The sequence below is a fragment of the Delphinus delphis genome, chromosome 16, assembly GCF_949987515.2.
Source record: "Delphinus delphis chromosome 16, mDelDel1.2, whole genome shotgun sequence".
Classification (NCBI taxonomy): domain Eukaryota; kingdom Metazoa; phylum Chordata; class Mammalia; order Artiodactyla; family Delphinidae; genus Delphinus; species Delphinus delphis.
The window spans coordinates 34,434,847-34,457,524 of record NC_082698.1 but is presented as its reverse complement, the minus strand read 5'-3'; the positions used below and the strand labels follow the sequence as shown (position 1 = coordinate 34,457,524).

Here is a 22,678-nt window from a genome sequence, read left to right as displayed (position 1 = left end):
AAGGAAGACAATAGAATAAAATAAAGGAAAACAAAAATGTAGTAATGTGATCACAGTGTGGTATTTCGACATGGTGTAGGGAAATGAATGGGTAGGTGTATTAGAGAAAATGGGCTATAGACAGAATAGTTGGATATGGGATGGCAGCAGCAAATTTGAGGTTTGCAGGATCCAAGTTTGGTTGCTTTAGATGTCGCGGACCTTTGGGAAGAGTTGCTGAGGTTAGTTGTTGCCATAGGGTCATCACTGCTGCATTGCCTTGTGTATATGCCAGTGGTCCCTGGACCAAGTCTGTAGCAGGGCACCCACACCAGTGAGCCTAATTGGTTGTAGAAGTGTAAATTTCAATTGAATCTTAATTGGTTAAGGGCAGAAAGGATTTTTAGTCTTGCACTCAAAGCATTTTTGTTCACATCCTTAATAATGTCTCCCGTTAATGCAAAAGAGATCAAAAACAGTATGCAGTGAGTGATTAAGAGGGAAAAAACATATAGGCTAAGTTAACTATAGGACGCTGGCCCAGTTACTAAAACTATATGGCTATAGTTATTTTTATTTTTTTCAGTAGAAGATGATTATCATTGTTTAAAAATTGACATTCTTTATTATAACTTTTGGATGGTAGTATGGTTTTTATTTTGTTTTTGCCTGTGTTGGGTCTTTGTTGCTGTATGCGGCCTTTCTCTAGCTGTGGCGAGCAGGGGCTACTCTTCTTTGTGGTGCATGGGCTTCTCATTGCGGTGCTTCTGTTGTTGCAGAGCATGGGCTCTATGCACGTGGGCTTCAGTAGTTGTGTCTCACATGCTTAGTTGCCCCACGGGCATGTGGGATATTCCCGGACCAGGGATCAAACCCATGTCCCCTGCATTGGCAGGCGGATTCTTAACCACTATGCCACCAGGGAAGTCCTAGTATGGTTATTTTGAAGTCTCACCTCTTCAAAGCCCTCACTGGGGTCAAGATCATACATTTTTGCCTTATCTGTGGCAAATGAGCATTTCCTGGCAATTGAAAGAATAGGGGAGAAGGAAGAAGAGAGTGGAATTATGGTACAGTCATACAGCAGAATAGCATGAAGCTGTCAAAGAAGAATGTAATCAATTTGTGTATAGTGAAATTTACAGACTTTAGTCCTCTTCTGAGGCTGAGACTATGGGTATATATTCTAACTTCAGAAGTTCAAATTCAGAATTCTTTTATTCTTTTAGACTCTCCAGGCAGCTGAATTGATTGACTCAGAGTTTCGAACAGGAATGAGCAATAGACAAAAGAACAAAGCTAAAAGAATGGCCAAGTTATTTGCAAAACAGAGATCCAGGGATGCAGTGGAAACTAATGAGAAGAGGTAATAATCTTTTTCTGCTTATTTAAAACAGAAATGTTGGTTAGCTTATCTGGGTCTGCTTGATTTCTAAAAACATTTTGATGACATTGTCTTTGGCTGTGGAGTACCATTTGGATTGTCTTTCTCAATTGTCAGAGAGTATTTACTATTATTAGTAGACTAGGGACTATTATTAGTTGTCCTAGGGACTAGGACAACTTTCCCAGAAAAATCTACGTATGCACATTTTTTTTTCTTAATAATTATGAGCCCTGAATGAGGATTGAAGATCTTCCAAGGGGAGTGCATTCCAGGTAGCAGGAACCAAGTGTAAATGCCTTAATCATGGAATATTCAAGAAACAGAAAGAAAGGCTGTATGACTGGGATGAATAGACAGAAGCAAGAGTAGTAGAGAATGAAGTCAGAGAGATGGCCTGAGGACTACAAGTTAAGAATACTACATTTATAAACTGGGTATTATATCACCTGTTCCCTGGCTGGGGGCTAATCCAAATAGTGGGTAATAATCCAGGCTTGTTTACCTAATTCTGTTGTAGGAAAGAACTCTGGGGGTAAAATCACTGTCCTCACTTTCTTAATGAGTTCATAAAAATGATACCTGTGTGGCTTGGAGTAGCATTTCTCAAAGAGTGGTTCAAAACAACCCCTTTCATAAACATTTTGAGAAGCTTGTTAAAATGTAGATTCTTGGGCCCCACTTAACTCTTAAATCAGAATCTTTAATGGTCTCCAAGAAATGTTTGAGGAAATGGTGCAATTCATAAACACATGAGATCCTATGAGAATAAGCTTTTGTTGCAGATAACAGAACTTTTTGTTATTCTTTCCATTCATATAAAGCTAAAAAGTTAAGTGTTTACAGCGTTTATTTAAAAGCTAGGCATATGGTGGGGTAAACAATAAACATCTACTTGGTATAAATTTTTACTTGGAGTTGTTTTTTTAAGTATAAAATCTTTATTGATCTTGTTAACTACAGGTTTTTTTTTTTAAGTTAACAGCTCATTAGGATCGTGTAGTAACCTAGTAAGTGTTTTTACTGACTTCTATTCATTTAAGACTTTTACCCAAATATCTGAATATTGGAAATAATAGACCTTATTTTTCAGAGCCCATGACTCATTCATTACACAGATCTTTATTAAATACTTTTTATGTGCCAGATACTGTTCTACGCTCTCATGATACAGTAGTGAATAAAATAGGTAGGAACTCCTGTCTTCGTGGAGCTTACATTCTAGAGGGAAAGATAGATGAGGAATAAGATAAATAATTATTTTAATGGTAAGGGTTAATAAGGAAAAAAGAGGTAAAGCAAGGAACAAACAAGTGAAATGTATTGTGGGGAGGGTGTTTTAAATTTTAGATAGGATGGTCAGGGAGAGATTCACAGAGGTTACTTTTCAGTAAAGATATGAAAGAAGTGAGGATGCTAGCCAGCCCTGGGAACATCTTAAAAAGACATTCCAAATAGAGGGAATAGCAAGGACAAAAGCCTGGAAGTAGAAACATGCTTAACAAGTTCAAAGACAGTAAAATGACCAACCAGTGTGACTAGATTGAATTAGAAATAATTAGAATAATAATAGTCTCCGATTTCTTTCATCACCTAGAGAAAAAATGGTTGGCCAAGATTGCACTATTAAGGTGGAAGGTGGGGCCTGGTGGATATCTATAGAAAATAATGCTGTGTATACCTTAACAATGCTAATTCTTTCTTTCTGTTAATAATTCAATAAAGCAGTTACTTGTCTTCTCCTTTGTAATATTTTGTTATTAGTCTAGCCTCTGTTTTTGTTCTTTTAGTCATAAAATTTTCCTCAAATTTTCTGCACACATTTTTCATCTTCTAATAGTCTTATCTCTATATTTTTCAAGAACTAGTAAGATTATAGTGTGTTGCTCAGTATATTAGTTTTTTTCAGGGTACAAAAGCCTAAAAAAAAGTTATGCTGGGCCAGATTTAGGTTGTTAGGCCAAAAGAGTTTAAAATAAAAGGGAGAGGAGCTGGTTGTAGAGAGAAGGGGAAAAAAGAATACATTGTTAAATTTGAGATCCAGTCTGAAAGCAAGATGTCTTTGACCTTTTTACATTTATCAGTAAGAGTAGTAGGATAAAGTTTGCTCAAACATTTTTAAGCAGTTAATCTTAGTTATTTGATACATGAAATTGTAAGTAAACCATATAAGCAGAAAATGGCAAAACATTTGTTAAAATGATGGATTCTCTTACATTCATTGTGGTTAACATTATCCTTTATTCACTTTTTTTAAATGGTGACTTTTTTTTTAGCAATGATAGCACTGATGGGGAACCAGAAGAAAAGAGACGAAAAATAGCCAATGTTGTTATTAATCAGTCTGCAAATGATTCCAAAGTCCTGATTGATAATATTCCAGACAGTTCTGCCTTAATTGAAGAGGTACTATTGAAATGCCATAAAATGTCCTTTGAAATTATTTATAATTTTTTCATACTAATGTGTTAGTAGATGGTATATAATAATGTGTCACTTGAGCGAACTTTTATTATTAAAAATCTAAGTATCTTTACTTCATTAGTAAAAATTGTTAATTATTTAAAAATTTAAAAGCCTGACTATTATTATTAGTCCTACAAATAAATACACCATATTACTTAAATTATTAGCATAAGATAGATCTTTTAAATTAGTAGTAATTCTGTTTTTCTTATTCAGACAAATGAATGGCCTTTGGAAAGCTTTTGCGAAGAACTTTGCAATGACCTTTTTAATCCCTCCTGGGAGGTAGGATTTCTTCATTACAGTTTCTCTCAGCTCTATTTTCTTGGCTAATGATAAGAACCATGTCAAGCACAATCTGTTTTGTCAGAGTTCCTGTTGTTGCCCCGTATCCTTCTCAGAACCACTGGTCAGGGCACTTCATATCACTCGCCTCTTAAATAGAAAGCTTTAGACTGATTTTCACCTTTTATACCCCTTTTGACATATTTCTTCGGTGAATTGTTCATTTCTTTTCATTCTTTTAGTTATGATATAAAGAGTTGCATGTCTTCCAGACAGTAAAAATTTCATCTGGAAGTGGACAATTTTGATTAAGACTAGTAGTTTCCAAGCAGTAGCTTAGCCTCAGAAATATTTCTTCAAAGAAAATCTTGAACAGGTCTCATGTAAAAGAGATGAACGTGAAGTTCCTCTGGTTGAAATTGAGGGTTGGTAGTCTCAAACGATTCTGTCTCACTTCATTTGGCCTCTGAGTAATTTTAAAACACTGTTTTGGAATACCCTTTAGCACTCTTTCTGCTCCTTGATGTACTTCTATTTAAAGCTATTCAAGTCTTAAATGGGGTCTTGAATAAGTGGGTGCAGTGTCAGTGGCATGTTTCCTCCCTTCCAGATGGCACTGCAGAAGGCTACAGGGCTACAGTAAAGTATTAGTCATGAGACATTTTATTTGAATTGTCTTCCTTTGATGCTTAACACTGGTAGCTTTGGAACTTAGTATTGATGTATTTATTTCTAAAATATTGGTTTTTGCGCTATAAAGAACATTATATGATGCTTGTCTCTCCTTTCCTGTGGATGATGCTGAATGCAAGTAGAGGTTAGAGGAGTGACAGCCAGGTGGATTAATATCTCAGAAGGAATTTAGAATAGCTGTTTTCTTGCCTTGATTTTTAAAAAAATTCCACATAATCAAAATTGTGAAATAAATATATGTAATTCTTCTTGGACAATAGAAGAAAAGCACATTCTTGTGAAGTACTGCTTAGTTCCAATTTCTTAAAAATCTAATATCCCTTTTTCATACTGAAGCAAAGGTAAACACTGTTTCTTAAGCATTTAACCTCTGATATTTGCTTCTTGGTTCTTATTAGGTTCGACATGGTGCAGGCACTGGACTTAGGGAAATCCTTAAAGCTCATGGGAAAAGTGGTGGTAAAATGGGAGACAGCACTTTAGAAGAGGTAAGTGTAAGTGTAGAAAATCAGTAATTATCACCAAGTTTCAGTAGGTGGCCTCTTTTTCCAAGACAGGGAAGTAACAGAGCCATGAAGCAGAAATGAGAGGTAAATAATAAGAAACATGGAAAGGTGAACATAAGGAAAAAGATAAAAACGTTAGGAAGAGGTTTATTTATATTATTTATAGACAGGAAGAATGAGTTCAAGGGAAAGATATGTCTGGAGATATTGAGTGGAAAAATATGTAGAAGCATTAGTATTTGAGCAGGATATAAGGGATTAGAATGTAGAGTAAGGTGAATGAAAGGATAGTTTAAAGGTCAGTAAGTAATATGGTGTTAAAATGGAGACACTGGTAATAGGCTAGATAATAGATACATGATAGATATAATTAATATCAGAGCAGCCTTAAGTGGTTTCTTAATTTCTCTTGGAGTGCAAGTAAAATGATAGAATTCATGAATTTTAAAGATTTTGGTACAGTATATCTAATAATCATGGAAGAGAATGTGGTTAATATTAAAGATAGTAATTGGGACTATTCCATATTTTGGTTATTGTTCCTACAGCTAAAATAATCTGTCCCAGTATTTTGTTTCAGTTTACTATAGTATAATAGTTTAGTTTTAGTTTTTGGACCTAATATGTTTCCCTTAATATGTTTTAATACGTTATTAAAAAGTGATCATTTTAACAGATGATTCAACAGCATCAAGAGTGGTTGGAAGACTTGGTTATTAGACTCCTTTGTGTGTTTGCATTAGACAGATTTGGAGACTTTGTTTCTGATGAAGTAAGTATCGCCTAAGGGAGGCTTTACCCAATCAAATTTCAGATTCTTACAAAATAAGTTTTTTTGCAAATGTGAGTTATCTTACTTTCTCATTTGTAGGTTGTGGCACCAGTTCGTGAAACTTGTGCTCAGACATTAGGTGTGGTGTTAAAACACATGAATGAAACAGGAGTTCATAAGACTGTGGACGTGCTGCTTAAATTACTTACACAAGAACAATGGGAAGTTAGACATGGTGGTCTGCTAGGAATAAAATATGCTTTGGCAGTTCGTCAGGTAAACACTTCAGTTTTTGAAGCATGTATGGGAGAGTTTTTTCCCCCTCTTAGTTTATTTTCATTAATTAAATGAATTGGCCCTAGATTCTTAGTGTTACAGGTAAGCCAGTCCTTCAAGATTTGCCTTGTTGAGGTAGTATCATAGAGATAGGTGATGCTAATAAGAACAAATTAAAAGATAGGCTTGGAAACCTGTTTCTGTTTCATAGCAAGACCAGTTCTCGGCGAGATTCCTAGTGTATGATCACAGGAGTAGCCTCTGGGAGCTGCCTTTATTGGGGCGATTGAAAAGAGGGTAGTTTGGAGTAATGAGAAGCAGGAAGAGATGGCTTTCTTTCCCTCTTCTCTCGTATTCCCTTTGTTTGTCAGTGGTGTTGAATGAGAAATAGAAGTTAAGGTTCTAGCACAGGGGTGTGTATGTGTGTATTCACACTGGGAATTCATAGTCCCGCCTTGAAAACATGTTCTGATGTTTCAAGTCACAATGAATAATGAAGTACTTGATACTGTTGTGTTCTTTTTGAAATGAGATTAGTTACATAAGCATCTGTTGATGTTATTTTTTGTTTCCATTTACATGATTCTTTTTAAATAAATATTGGAATTTGTGCTTCCATATGTAAATTTAATAAAAGATGTTTAAGCACAATAATTGTACTATAGAAAATTAATCTGTTTTGATCTACTCTTTTACAGGATGTAATTAATACTTTATTGCCTAAAGTTTTAACTAGAATAATTGAAGGACTCCAGGATCTTGATGATGATGTGAGAGCTGTTGCTGCAGCATCATTAGTACCTGTGGTAGAAAGCCTTGTGTATCTTCAGACACAAAAAGTAAATATTTTTACATTTTCTTCATGTAGAGCCTGTTTACATTTGAGGTGTAGCATGTTAGGAAAAACAGACTTTTTTCGCCATTCTCCATTTTTCTTATGACAAATAACCCTCTGATGCATGGAATCTCGATTATATATTATCCTTGGGAAGAGTGAACTGTGTCTATTTATCTTTCCCTTTCATGTACAGAATATGTAGGGAACTTCCTTGAGAAGGAAGCAACCATCCCTTCTTCATTTCATTCCCGGTTTTTAGGAATATGAGATTTTTGTTTGTTTTGATTTTGGTTTTGGCTTTTGGTTTTTTAATCTGGTTTCATCTTTGAAATGCCTCTTTTAAGATCTATCTGACTTCCTTTTGAATTATCAAAACTGGAACACATGTATTTGGGAGTGTGGCAAGCAGTACTTTGAAAGCTCAGAAACTAAATTTGTCCTTCCATGATGATTAGGAATGTATTAAATATATTAAATTACTTTACTCAGAGAGTCCTGACATGTGTGTCTACACTGTATTGGTTTCAAAGTTTAGTTTTTTACATAAAATAGAGTATTGGATAACTTATTTCCTGAATTCTCCATCCCATTATGAGCCTCATTAGAAAGGGCAGTGCCAAAGTAGAGTTGAGTGGCATTAAAAAGAGGGGTAGAGAATTGTTAAAGGCTTCTTAACTTTGCTCAAAACTGACATTATCCAGGGTCATTGGGATTGTATATGTTGTTGAATCAGTAGTGACTCCTGAGATACAATTTGGCATGACTCGGGAATATTTCTTGCAAAATTAATAACTTTTCTTGATAACTAATCTTACAGGTACCCTTCATTATAAATACATTATGGGATGCTCTTCTGGAACTAGATGATCTAACAGCTTCAACAAATAGTATTATGACTCTTCTTTCATCCTTGTTAACTTACCCTCAGGTTCAACAATGCAGGTAATTATTTCTATTCAGTGGAATAAAGTAAAAAGTGTTTACATACATTTCCAGATAATTAAGCCTAAAAATACAATAGTCTAGCACCGTTTAGAACAGTACGGTAAGTTGGGGATGCCAAAGACAGTTATTTCCAGGAGGACTTTTCTTCTTGACTGTCTAGCCACCAGCTCTTTTGGGGCGGGAACTTTGGTCATATTCTTGGGTTAGTTTATTTATATAATTCTTCGATTTGTTCATCCTGTAATAGTTAACTTTAGAAATACAATTATTACATATTATTTTCACCTCTAGCCCCAGACTATGGAATTTTAGCCTTTGTGACATTTAGTTAATAGAATTACTGTTGAACATCAGTTTTACTTTTTCCAAAATTTGCTACTCTGTAAACTTTTTCTTTGTGATGTTCACTTCAACTCTTGTTCTTGATTTCAGTAATCAGTCATCAGGAAGGGAATACATAATAATGTAATATAATGTCCAAAGTCAGAGTCTGGGTGAAGCCAAAACATAAACCAAAAATTTAAAATGTTGTTTATTTTCCTATCCTGATATTTGAAATGAAGCTCAGCTAATTAATGTATTCCCTACCTTTTAGACTGGCTCCTGAATATTATTTTCTATTAATAGTATCCTTGGAGATAGAGAAGAAAATCGTATGCAACTTAAAAAAAAAAATCACAGATGAGAAAGTTATTCTTCTTAGCCTAGTGAGAGTGTTCAGTGAATGTTTATGTGGTTATGATTATAAATGATTTCTGGTTCTGAGAGTGCATCTGTTTCCAATGAAAATCATCAATGTGTGAAAAATGTTTCAAATAATACTGACCTGCTGATAGTCCTTCAATGTTAAATTTAGGCTAGTAGGACAGCTCACAAATTGGAGTAGCAAAATAAATGCCTATAAAATGAAGAAAAAAGTTGAAGTGGTAGTGCATATATGGCGTTTCCTAATTTTCAGATGCTTTCATTGGTATAGGGATTAAATCAGTTAATCTATATGAAAGCCCTTCTCAAGCTTCAAAATGCAAGAGTTCTTAATTACTCTATATCAGGGGTTGGCAAACTTTTTTTGCCCAGATAGTGATGTTTTGGCTTTGTGGGCCATATGATCTCTGTCAAAACTACTCAACTCTGCCATTGTAGCACAAAAGTAGTCATAGATAATACATAAAGGAATGAACATGCCTGCGATCCAATAAAACTTTATTTAAAAAAACCAAGTAGAGTGGATTTGAACTGTGCGCCTTAGTTTGTTGGCACCAGCCCTAAATAAAGACTTTGGACTTTTAAAAAAAAGTAATCAAGTGGACAGTGTCTGGAAAGCTAGATAATGTAAACAAAAATGAAAGAATGTAGTGAAAATTCTGTTAATTCAATGAGAAATAATGTAGTTTTTTATTTTTTTTTTCAAAATTGCCTTAGAAAATTTGCTTCATATGTTTTGATATTTGGCAGATACTTTCCAGCTTATGTAAGAAGAAATGCAGCATGTATTTGGAGCATGAACAGTTACACTATTAACAAGACCTGTTATAATGCTTTTATAATACATTTTTGACTGTTTTATGCCCGTGTGTGCATGTGTTTTAAGTTATAATTTTATAAGTAAATTTACTAAATGTGTAAATAAATTTAAGAAGTGATGTTCATACAAACCTGCAAGTAATGAAAATAGCATTAAAAGATGGATGTCCTGAGAGGAACTAAAAGAACAGATAAATAGTTACAATGACATATTCTTTTTTCCTCATTTCTTTTTCTGCAGAGGTATATATTTCAAGTGCTAGTTATAAATAATTTCCTAATTTGAGGTAACTTTTATAAATGACTCACGGATGTGACAGGAATCTTAGTCCAGGTTGTTAGCCTACACGTGGCTTTGCTTGCTTTCCCATTTAAAATCTAATCTGTGAGGGGCTTCCCTGGTGGCGCAGTGGTTGGGAGTCCGCCTGCCGATGCAGGGGACACGGGTTCGTGCCCTGGTCTGGGAAGATCCCACATGCCGCGGAGCGGCTGGGCCCGTGAGCCATGGCCGCTGAGCCTGCGAGTCCGGAGCCTGTGCTCCGCAACGGGAGAGGCCACAACAATGAGAGGCCCGCGTATAGCAAAAAAAAAAAAAAATCTAATCTGTGAGAAGGAAGATAATTTGAATTTTCCTAACTTAGTAATGCAAGATCAGGATAACAAATTTCAAATCTACTACCATACCATCTCTTGTTTCTTTTGATATGTGATAGAGATGGCCCCAAAGGGGGTTGTAAGTTATGTGCACCTATTGGTTACCCATTGGGGTTACCCATTGGGGTTAGCCATGGGAAAGTAATAAGGATTAGCAATCCTGATTTTGTGTAGGCTGACTACCAGCTAAGATACATGCCCCCATTTTCCTGAGTAAGAACAGACTGAGAATAAGTGCAGTTATATTGGAAAGTTCTAATTTGATAAAGGTTAATTCATGGCATTAGTGCCATAGAACAACCTAATGTTAATATTTCTCCTCTTCTTTATGACTGCATTTGCTCTGTCTGTACTGGTACTATATAATAACGGTTTTGAATGAGGGTGTTAAGCGAATGTTCATATGAAAATTGTATTGTCTTTTTAGAATTTATTCATCAAAAATGATGCTAGGTCCACAAGGAATTGATACTTAGATAATGTATCAATAGAGCTTCAACTGAGAATGAGTAAGATTAATTTGTTTCTTCTTTATTAGTATTCAACAGTCACTCACAGTTTTAGTTCCACGAGTCTGGCCTTTTTTGCATCACACTATATCATCAGTTCGAAGAGCAGCATTGGAAACTCTGTTCACTTTATTATCAACTCAAGACCAGGTAAGAACTAATAACCATAGTAATCTTGAAATTTATATAAATTAATTTTGTAAAATAAATATGATCACCAGGTTACCCTTGCTTCACATAAAGATCAGGAGAATGCTAGGCCTAGTAAAATTGTATGGTGACTCTGTAGACACATAAGAATGTAATCACCATAAGGGCAGAAATATTTTAATATTTTGTTGTAGGTTGTATTCCCAGCACTTGGAATATTGCTTAACACATGGATGGCCCTCAGTGAGTATTTGTCGAATGAAAGATTGATTGAATATTCCCTTCCTGTCAGAGACTTGTTGTTTATTCTTTTCTTGCTCTGTGTGGTTGACAGTTGGATGATTGGCAAAACTCATCCCAGGTTAGAAGGCTACATTTGAAGCTCTGCGGTATGACTCTAAAGACTGATAATAAAATTGCTAGGCACTTACCTTCTCTTAAGGATTACTCAATCTTAAGAGCATGATATTTCAAAGGATAGTATACTTCAGGAATAACACAATGAAATGCCTACAGAGAACCTTCAGGTAATATCACTGTGTGAATGGAATCTGTTAATGAGCTGAGGAGTCCTTGCCCTGTCTGTAAAAGGCTTCACATTCCTATTTTAAAAATAGCCCTAAAGGTCAAACAAAATACTAGAATTTAGGGAAACACCATAAGGAATCTATTCTTCTATCATGCTGTTATTTATAGATAGTGCAGTTTGAGACGGTGGTCTTCAAAAAGCAGTGATTAATTTTTTAGACAATATCGTAGGGGTAAATGTCTCTTTTGTGTTCACTAACCATGCATTCATATGTGAATTAGGAATATTCCATGTAGACCTACTTTAATCTACAACATGATGTTGTGTTGCACTACCATGAATCAATGTTTGTAAAGTTTCGTTTTACATTATCTTTTTTGTCTAATCACAGTCTTCTAAGGAAAAACTATCAGGTCTGTTTTATAATCCTTAGTTGATCAGGCATGGGTTCATATGACAAAACCGGCATGGGTTGTTCTGAGTTTTCACTTCATTTTTGTTTTACTTTTGTGAGTTTTGCCTAAATGTTTTTGATGTAAATATTCTTAAATTCACTTTCGGTAGACCTCTTGAAGTTATCAAATTTCTTCCCTTCATGTTGTTGTTGTTGTTGTTGTTTGGAGCAGTTTTAAGTTTATAGAAAAAGCGAAAAGTACATAGTTCCCATATGCCCCTACCCATATGCACACAGTTTCCCCTTTAGCTAAGATCTTGCATTAGTGTAGTACATTTGTTACAGTTGATAAACCAATATTGATATATTATTAACAAAGTCTACAGTTTACATTAGGGTTCACTCTTTGTATTGTAGATTCTATGGGTTTTGATAAATGTACAGTGTTACGTGTCCACCATTAGAGTAACACAGAGAATAGTTTCACTGCCCTAAAAAATGCCTGTGCCCCACCTATGCATTTCTACTTTTCCTCCCTTCAGAGCCTTAGCAACCACTGATCCTTTTACTGTCTTCATGGTTTTGCCTTTTGCAGAATGTCATATAGTTGGAGTCATGTAGTAAGTAGCCTTTTAAGAGAGGCTTTTTTTCATTTAGCAATACAGAATTAAGGTTCCTCCATGTTTTTTTGTGACTTGATAGCTCATTTTTTTTATCACTGAATAATGTTCCATTGTATGGATGTAACACAGTTCATATATTCACCTATTGAAGGATATTTTTGTTTCTTTCTGTTTGGACCATTATGAACAAAGTTTTAAACATTCACGTGCAGGTTTTTGTGTGGGCATAGTTTTCAGTGAAATACCAAGGAGCACAATTGCTGGATCATATAGTAAGAGTATGTTTAATTTTATAAGAAAGTGTCTTCCAAAAGTGGCTGCACCAGTTTACATTTCCACCAGCAGTGTGAGAGTTTGTGTTCCTCTACATCATCTCCCAGCATTTGATGTTGTCAGTGTTGTGGATTTTAGCCTTTCTAATAAGTGTGTAGTGGTATCTCACTATAGTTTTAATTTGCGGTTCCCTAATGATATATGATGTTAAACATCTTTTCATATGCTTTTTACCATCTATATTTCTTCTTTAATGAAGTGTTCAGATCTTTTCCCCATTTTTAAATTGGGTTGTTTTCTTACTGTTGAATTTTAAGATTTCTTTGTATATTTTGTATATGAGTTCCTCATTGTTCTTTTAAGCCTTTCTGTTCTTTATAAGGTGATTAAGCCACCTGCAGTCTCTTTTAAACTTAACTTTTGTGGCATTATTTCTTTAGTAATGTCAACTTTATTTACATTATTAGGAAATCAGGTATTTCATATAAATCAGTTTTCTAAATAGTTGAAACATACTTTTTTGCCACCAAAAATAGTTACCCATTAAAATCATTGACAAACCTGGTTATCATCTTAAAGTATATTAAACATAAGTTAATTTTTTTTTGCGGTACATGGGCCTCTCACTGCTGTGGCCTCTCCCGTTGTGGAGCACAGGCTCCGGACGCGCAGGCTCAGTGGCCATGGCTCACGGGCCCAGCTGCTCCGCGGCATGTGGGGTCCTCCCGGACCGGGGCACGAACCCGTGTCCCCTGCATCGGCAGGCGGACTCTCAACCACTGCGCCACCAGGGAAGCCCATAAGTTAATATTTTTTGATGAAAGAGTCACCAAGATGATTTATTGGTCGATAGTGTGCTTGCTTATTACGGTATACCGTGGGAATATTGAGATACATGAGTCACACTGCTTCTTTTTCAGTTGCTTTTTCCTAGGTGTTTTTTTTTTTTCCTCTCTCAGCTGTCAATTGTGATTTCTCACTTTTGTCCATCTTAAAATCTGGCTCCTCCTCTCATGTTTCAAATTTTTTTGATTCCAAAATTGCTCCAAATCCCCTTCAAAATTGTTTTAGCCCTTCAGTGATTGGTTTGTTTGTTTTTTTAATAAATTTATTATTTATTTTTGGCTGCGTTGGGTCTTCGTTGCTGCGTACAGGCTTTCTCTAGTTGAAGCAAGTGGGGGCTACTCTTGGTTGCAGTGCACGGGCTTCTCATTGCGGTGGCTTCTCTTGTTGCGCAGCACAGGTTCTATGCGCGTGGGCTCAGTGGTTGTGGTGCATGGGCTTAGTTGCTCCGCAGCATGTGGGGTATTCCTGGACCAGGGCTCAAACCCGTGTCCCCCGCATTGGCAGGCAGATACTTAACCACTGCGCCACCAGGGAAGTCCTCAATGATTGTTGATATTGGCTATTAAAATTATGTGGTTGTGAAAACATCTCTACGGTGTTCTGTGATGTTGATTTCTTTTTATTCGGGGCTTTATTTATTTATTTATTTAGGTCCTTTGACCAAATTTGAATTTGCCTTTACTGGCTTGTAAATGAATGCTTTGGCCTTAGCATGTGTAGTAGATTGATGATGATGACTGTCATTTCTTATACCAGAACTCTATTGTGTTTGTATGTGATTTGTGGTACGTCAGCCATCACTTATGCATAGGCCCTCAATATTTGTTAAATAAATTTATATAAAATTCAGTGCAGGGTGTTACGGGAAATTATCAATAAGAAAAAAATCCTACATGGTTCTTACTTTGAAAAAATTTATGATATGATTGTGATAAGACTCTTATGTAATAAGTTTAATAAACCTCTGCAAATAAATAATGGAAGACCAGAATATGATAGGTGTCAGGAAGCAGCATTGAAGGCTAGACTAAGTGCTGAAAGATCAGGAGGATTTGGGTGATAAGGTTAAAAAAAGTCATCTTCCCTTACTTCTTCCTATTTAACATCTAGTATCTTTAATACATACTTCTATAAGCATCTCATTTTTCTGAAAAATATGTCAGTTTCAAATTAGGCAAGTTATACAGACTGTATTGAACAAAAGAGCTTTTCCAAAGAGTCTCCTCCTTTTAGACATTTAAATCTATCCTGCTTCCATATCTTCCGTCCAGTTATTCTGATATGTGCATAATCCTTTATTTTTCTAGGTTTTAATGTTTATTGTATTTCCTATGTCCTTTTGTGTTTGTTATCTATGCCTCTTCTTTTTCTCTTCTTAAAAAAATTTTAATGGTGTCACTAATGAAATTTCCCATTGTTACTATCTATCCTGTATCTTCAGAGTGTCTTTTTACTGAAAGCATTGCTGTCAGTGAAACTTAATATTGATGCATGTAGATTATTTTGTGCTTCGTCACTGCCCTGAGCCTTGCTCTCCAGTAGCCTCACCATTGGAGGCTGTAGTTATGGTGCATATCACCCACTCTTAGTACATTCCACTTTTTGGCCCCCACATATATTCTTTACTATTTTGTTTGATTTTTTGTTCTGTTTTTTTCCCAAAATAATACTATAAAGCCAAACCCTTTCAGATTACTTTTCTTACTATCACCACCTCTTTTTCATTTTTTTAATTTTGGGAAATTATTTAAATAGAAAAAAGAGGGAATTATAAAACAACATTCATCTATCCACTATCCACACTTGGCATTTGTTATAATTCTTACTTGCTTCAAGTTTTTTTCATGAAAAATATAAAGAATAAATGGTAACCCCCTTAGAACATCACCTATTTTCTAATTTACCCATTTTCTTTCTTCTGTATATTTATAAAAAAATATTATTGTCCTTTCCCTAATAGTTGGCTCTTTAAGGTTTGGAATCAGTCTTTGTATATTTAGTTTCTACACAGTCATAGTATTTCTAAAAGGGGAGAATTTGAGTTAAGTGTCAGGATAATTTGGGGGACCATAGCCTCATTTACTTGCAAACTTGTTAGTAATTTGTCATTGCCTACTACATTAGAATTAAATTCCTGTCTTTCTTGTTCTTCTGTTATTTGGCTCTTGTCAGCCTTTTCCTCTGCTATTCCCTAATATTGTCCACGTCTACCCCTGTATCCCAGTTGTAACCATGTTACGTTCTTTTGATGAGAGTATCTTTGTACATGGCTCATCACCAACACTACCTGCCCCCAGCCACACACACATTTTCTCTCCTAAATATTCGCTTCGTTTCTTCCTCACTGTAACTTTCCTTCAGGAAACAGGTCAGATTTCTAGGGCCATAAAGTTATTCTGACTTATACAACTCACTATGATTTTTCTTTATCTAAAACATTATTTAAATAAAGTCATTATGCAGTGAAGAGCATTTATTTAATGGTTATGGTTAATCTTGTGATTTTGGCAACATTATTTGCTTTCTGAGAAGATAGCAGAGTAAACCATGTATGATGCTTTTATCTGTTATTGTGTTCCTCCCATGGCATTACCTGATAGTTATTATAGATTGATTAATAGCTATGCACAGACTCTTGTAATGCAAGCCCATGGTCTCTTACCAGCAATTTTGAAATCCAGCACTTTTGTAAGTTGGGTCAACTTATAAAACTACTTATTTGGCAGAAAAACCTGACCATTCTGAATAAGTCTTTATCCTACTTAATGTGCCTATTCACAAATTTTGCTGCAGAAATATTAATATATTTTATTCAGATGCTGCCTCAGACTCTATTGAGGATATTACATAACATATGGTATATACAACCTCATTACTGTTCTAAAATTTGAAAATATTCTGAATTTTAAAACATATTTGGCTCCAGGGAATTTGGACTACAGATGTTAGGCCTGTTGTGACAATAAAATATACCTTCATATAGCTTGCCTCACTTTTTTCTGAGCTGCATTCTATCACTGTTGTTTCCTCTTCAGTGGTTTAATGAAAAGATCCCTTAACTAAACAGAGAATCTGGGTTCTAACCTTAGCTCTACCATTTGTTAGCTTTATGACCTTGATCAAGTTTATTTAACCCTCTGGTGATAATCTCTATTGATCCTTTTTCAGAGTAATATATTGACCAAGTAAGATAATGTATATGAAAGTGCCTTAATTCTGTACAAATACAAATTATTAATAGTACAGACATAACAATAATAATTAACACTTACACTTCTTGGAAATCTTTCCTAACAATTTCAAAATCTTATTTGTATTCTAGGGTGTAAGAATGATATGTAATTGTAGTAATAATAATCCAGGCTATTATTGAGAGCTTAACTTTATGCTGTGAATTTCAGTAAGCACTATAAATGGGGTGGCTATTGCCATTCCTATTTTGCAGATGAGGGAACTGATGATCAAAAATTAAGAAACCTTCCCAAGCTCATAGCTACACATCTCATAGTAAGCGACTCAACTCAGATTTAGATCCAATTCTTGCTGACTTTCAGCTTCTAGTTTTAGAAGACAAAATGGAATGTGTCTCTTGAATTACCTTCCCATTTCTGAATATGAAGTCACCTTAAGTCCAAAGTGAAAAAAACTTCAGAGCTAATTTACTAGTTAGCTCTGTTTTGGTTTCAGTTCCTAGTTTCTCAACCTATTCCCCTCAATAATTCCAAGGTAATTTGGTGTGGCCAAACCTCACTGTAGCTCAGTGCATCAGTACCTCATAAAGACTGATGCCTCTGTTCCATTGGAAGTATTTTGATTATCTTTAGTAATTTTGTGTTTTGTTTTGCTTTGTAAAACCAGAAGACTTTATAAGGAAGATATCCTAAATCTTAAAATTTATCCGATCATAAGTGTGTATACATGGCACAGGGAGATCAGCTCGATGCTTTGTGACCACCTAGAGGGGTGGGATAAGGAGGGTGGGAGGGAGGCTCAAGAGGGAGGGGGTATGGGGATGTATGTATACATACAGCTGATTCACTTTTGTTGTACAGCAGAAACTAACACAACATTGTAAAGCAGTTATACTCCAGTAAAGATGGGAAAAGAAAAGTGCATATGCAGATATACTCATCTCTAAAATGTTTTTGTGTAGAATCACAGTTAATATAGTTATTTATGAAATAATAAACTCTCATTTCTTTTATTTATTTATTTGGTTGTACCATGCAGCTTGCGGGATCTTAGTTCCCTAATGACTGATCAAATCCGGGCCCCCGGCAGTGGAAGCTCAGAGTTCTAACCACTGGACTACCAGGGAAATCTCATTTCTTTTACACTTCCATGTGACATACCTTGGCATCTGTGAAAATAAATTGTTTAATCCCCGTGCCTTTATCTCTGTTGTTAACATATGAAAGTATTGGCAAGCCTGGCTTCTCAGGGAGTATGAAATAAGAACTCTTAAGCAAACCAAATTAATTTCGTTTGGTAATGACTTAAAATCAAGATGTAACTTTTTTTTTTTGCTGAAGTAGGAGCTTGACAAAGTGAAGTAATTGATCACTTGCTTTTCCTTTTTTTAAAAAATTATTTTTTATTAGAGTATAGTTGATTTACAATGTTGTGTTTCTGCTGTACAGCAAAGTGAATCAGTTATACATACCCATATATTCACTCTTTTTTAGATTCTCTTCTCATATGAGTCATTACGTGTTTTTCCTTTCTATAGACTATTCATGCGAGTTTATCTATGAATGTATATGTCTATCAGCGAACTACTTTACTGGAATGTCTAGATTAATTAGTCTTGATAACCACTATCTGTTTTAACCAGAACTCGAATTCACGATCTAGGAAAATATGCTTCTGGACATTAATCTCTAGTTTAGCCATGTTTTGTTGACTGGGTCAACTTTTCCATTCCATTTGCATCAGTCACTTTGTGAGTCAATCCAGAATTTCAATACATACAGTATTGATTTTTGTTTGAAAGGCAAACATTAGCATGACGCTTATATTTAGCATGAAGACATACATGAGATTGAGTTGGAATCTGGGGCATATTTAGTCCAGGATGTAAGAAAATTTAACATATGCATATGTAGAGAAGGAAAGAAAGACCAAAAGAATAGAGCTGACTAAGACTTTGGCATTTGAGAACATTAGCATAATTAGGTATTGACCAGGTTTTATAAAGGTATGAGAAGAGGAGAGCAAAGTTTATATATTTAGTTGACTTTCAATAAATATTGGTTGGACAAATAAATAAAACAAGGCATTATAAATTGTCTATATATAGAATTGGGTTTGTTTTTGTTTTTGGCAGTGGGCCAAAATAGGATTTCAGACCAAATTAGTGGAAGAACACAGAACTCAGTATGATTCATCACTTTGTTGTAGCTTCTTTCCAGATTTTCTTCCCTGCAATCCCAGATCATTTGATATGGAGATAGAAATGATGATGCATTTGCCTGCAGGCAGGAATCAGGTGTTCATGGTAATGATAATCAGATTGCTGCTTTTTTTTCCACATCTGCCCACTTTGTGGGTGTGCTTGGGGGAAGATAAAAGAGGGGGCATAGCAAAATGGTACTGGCAAGATCTTATCCCACCTAAGATGCCAATTTTGCCAGTTAGGGATTTATTGCCAACTACAGTTGTGGAAAATTTTGCATATTACCAACTATTCCCTGTGACTTTGGACCATTCCCCTAAGCAAGGTAGATTTATTCAACAGATATTTTAGTGCCAACCGTGTGCCTACAATTTTCTAGATACTTATTGGTAAGAGACAAGGTCTCTGCCCTTCTGTTGAACTTAAGACAGGAAACTAAGCAAGACAGGAGAAGACAACTAGACAAGGCCTTATAATTATATAATGGTCATTTCATAAAACTATCAATACATAATGAGGTAAGTATCTGGTAGGGGAAGAAGACAGTGCTACTGGATCCCCACTAGCTAAAAGTGAAGTTGAAACTGAGACCTGAAGGATGAGTGGAATTTAACCAGGTGAAGAGCAGGGTAACAGAGGAAGGAACATGTGTTAAACTCTGGGAGTAGGAGTGAGCATGACGGCACTAAAGAGGAAGTGAAAGGAAATTGGTCTGGCTGAAGGATAGAGTGTAAGGGAGTATAGATGGCTAGAAGTTTAACCTTGATTTTCTGCTACAGTGACGTGTCTGATAGGCTTATTTTTGTTTGTCATCAGCTTTCCTTATTAGTTCCATGAAGGCAGAACACAGGAGGGAACACCAATCTGAATAAAGGAGCTGGAAAGAGACTGCCCCATTCTCATCAAATTAAATAACTGTCCTTCATTCCCCTGAGTAATTCCCATAAATGCCCTCCCCTCCATCTGACCCTCACTATAGAAATGTTGGGGACCACATTTAGCACTAACATAAAGCGCTAGCGCTAATATCATATTAATTATTTAACACAAAAGAATATTTTTAAAAGCCCTCTTAAAACATGAATTTACTTATAACTTGAGTTGTAGTAGTCCAGGTTATAGTTGATTTAAACCTGGTGAAGTAAACAGTCTGTGGTAGGAATTTTTCTGTATTTTAGATTGCACTCTGCTAGACTAATACTAAAGTCATCAGAACTTTCCAGACTTTGCCTAAGATTAGGAGGGAAATTTTTGACTAGTAGACTCCTAGTTAGTAGCATACTAGAAGTCTATTGACTATTTTTTAAAATTTTGGAATGGAAAATCCCAAGGTGGATAATGTCTGAAGGACTGAAAGTACTACACCCCTCACTGTACCCTACTCCCCAACCAATTTAATAAACTATAAATAAAAACATTAGGTTACCTGCCTAAATCATTGTCTACTGGAAGACAGGCACAAAATTAATGAAAGCAGGTGGACAAACTTTCAGATTTGCAAGAGGCAAGTTGACTCTGGATGGGCCAAATTGTACTTAGTGATATTTTGAGAAAATACTAATAGTGAGCTAAAGCATGTAACTTTTTGCAACCATATCTAAAAGGAGATGCTTGCACAGTTGTTTAGATGGACTGAATTTGGCCTATGGCTGTTTTCCCAACTTGTATTTTGTATCTTGTATTTTCTTCTAGGCAGACTTTATGTTTTGCTACTGGAGAATATGTGTTTTTTAAAATACTGGTTCCTGTGATGATGGTGATCTGCGTATGCTGGGTCGGGTTTTTTTTGTTTGGTTAGGTTTTTGGTTTCCCTTTATTTTTTTAATTTATTTTTTAAAATTGATTTATTTATTTATTTTTGGCTGCGTTGGGTCTTCGTTTCTGTGCGAGGGCTTTCTCTAGTTGTCGCAAGTGGGGGCCACTCTTCATCGTGGCGCGCGGGCCTCTCACTATTGTGGCCTCTCTTGTTGCGGAGCACAGGCTCCAGAGGCGCAGGCTCAGTAGTTGTGGCTCACGGGCCTAGTTGCTCCGCGGCATGTGGGATCTTCCCAGACCAGGGCTCGAACCCGTGTCCCCTGCATTAGCAGGCAGATTCTCAACCACTGCGCCACCAGGGAAGCCCTCTCTATTTTTTAAATTTTATTTTTCTGTTTATTTATTGACTTCACTTTTTAGAGCAAAATTAAACAGAGTGCCCATCCATATACCCCCTACCCTCCCCCAAACACACCTTCTCCTACCATCAGCATCTCACACCAGAATGGTACATTTGTTACCGTCAGTAAACGAACGTTGACATTATCATTATCAGCTAGTCCATAGTTTATATTAGGCTTCACTATTTTTCTTTGGCTGCGCCACGCAGCTTGCAGGATCTTAGTTTCCCAACCAGGGATTGAACCCTGGCCCTTGGCGGTGAAAGTGCGGAGTCCTAACCACTGGACTGCCAGGGAATTCCCTAGGCTTCACCCTTGATGTTGCACGTTCATTGTGCTGAATTTGACAAATGTGACATCTCTCCGTCATTATTGTATCATACAGAATAGTTTCTCTACCCTAAAAATACTCTACCCTGTGCTCTTTCATCCCTTTCTTCCCCTGGTTGTTTTTAATAATTATAAAGTAGAATTTACTACAGTAAGAAAGATTATAGCCTGAGAAGGCTACTACAATTTATATTATATTCATTGTTTGTAAATATAGGGGAAAACTCTTCCTCTATAGGTGTGGCTTTGGGATCTACAAGCAACTATTTGGATTTCCAGTGATGGGGTTAGGGGAGAATTAAGAGAGTTGGTAAATATGGTGGGGAGAAATGAGAAGAAATTATGGGAGAGTAATATCAAATTATTTGGTTATTGCTGTTACAGCTTTCCTAATTCTGTTAAGATTGTCCCTAATTCTCTCTGCTAAGAAAAGAAAGAGAACTTTTCTTCTTTCCAATTTCCCTTTCCCTTTCAATGGAAGGTAGTTAAGGCATAGCAAATCAGTGAGTAGGCTCCCCCAGCTGTTGATTTTGCAGTCTGTTTTAAACTTCTTTCAAACCATTTTGAGAAACATATTAAAAAGATAGGACCAGGGTTGTTAGTTTTCCACTGGCTAGAAAATTATAGGTAGCTTTCTGAGTTATACATTATCCCTAGATCTTCTCGCTTTCTGGAATTTCAGTTAAATTTTTCAAATTTCTCTTCAGTCTCTTCCAGACAACACAGTTTTTGCTTTAAAAAAAAAAAAATTGTGGAAGGAGGTAGTGTTAAGTACTGTGAACTAGTTAGTAGAATTTTTAGCTCTCAACAAGCTTGTAATTTTGAACAATAGACAACATGTGAGATTCCTTTTCTTAGAATTTTAGGCACACAATAGATATTTAATTAAGCACTATTTGATTGCTTGATTTGGGTTGGCTTTTGAATTGCTGAGAAATTCCTTAGATTAAGGTTCTAAACCTGGGCTTAAGGAAATCCCTGAACCCCCGAAACTGAAAGCAAAATGTTACACCTAAGTGTGTATATAAGTGTATTTTTCTCAGAAAAGGTTGCGTATAGTTTTTTGTTGTTGTTGTTTTTCAAAGATATCTGTATTATCAGTGTCTATTTTCTCCATACTTTTCTTTTCACAGACACACACACACACACTG

General features: G+C 35.7%; 1 protein-coding gene across 1 annotated transcript in view; it reads left to right on the top strand.

The window, feature by feature from the left end:
• The window catches only part of BTAF1 (B-TFIID TATA-box binding protein associated factor 1), a 95,854-nt gene that overhangs the window by 25,587 nt on the left and 47,589 nt on the right, over positions 1-22,678 (top strand). The window contains exons 6-14 of the mRNA XM_060034479.1: positions 1,209-1,345; positions 3,640-3,769; positions 4,046-4,114; positions 5,206-5,295; positions 5,990-6,085; positions 6,185-6,361; positions 7,060-7,200; positions 8,017-8,141; positions 10,861-10,981. Of these exons, the coding sequence (XP_059890462.1) occupies positions 1,209-1,345; positions 3,640-3,769; positions 4,046-4,114; positions 5,206-5,295; positions 5,990-6,085; positions 6,185-6,361; positions 7,060-7,200; positions 8,017-8,141; positions 10,861-10,981 (1,086 nt within the window). The remainder of the gene's footprint in view (positions 1-1,208; positions 1,346-3,639; positions 3,770-4,045; positions 4,115-5,205; positions 5,296-5,989; positions 6,086-6,184; positions 6,362-7,059; positions 7,201-8,016; positions 8,142-10,860; positions 10,982-22,678) is intronic.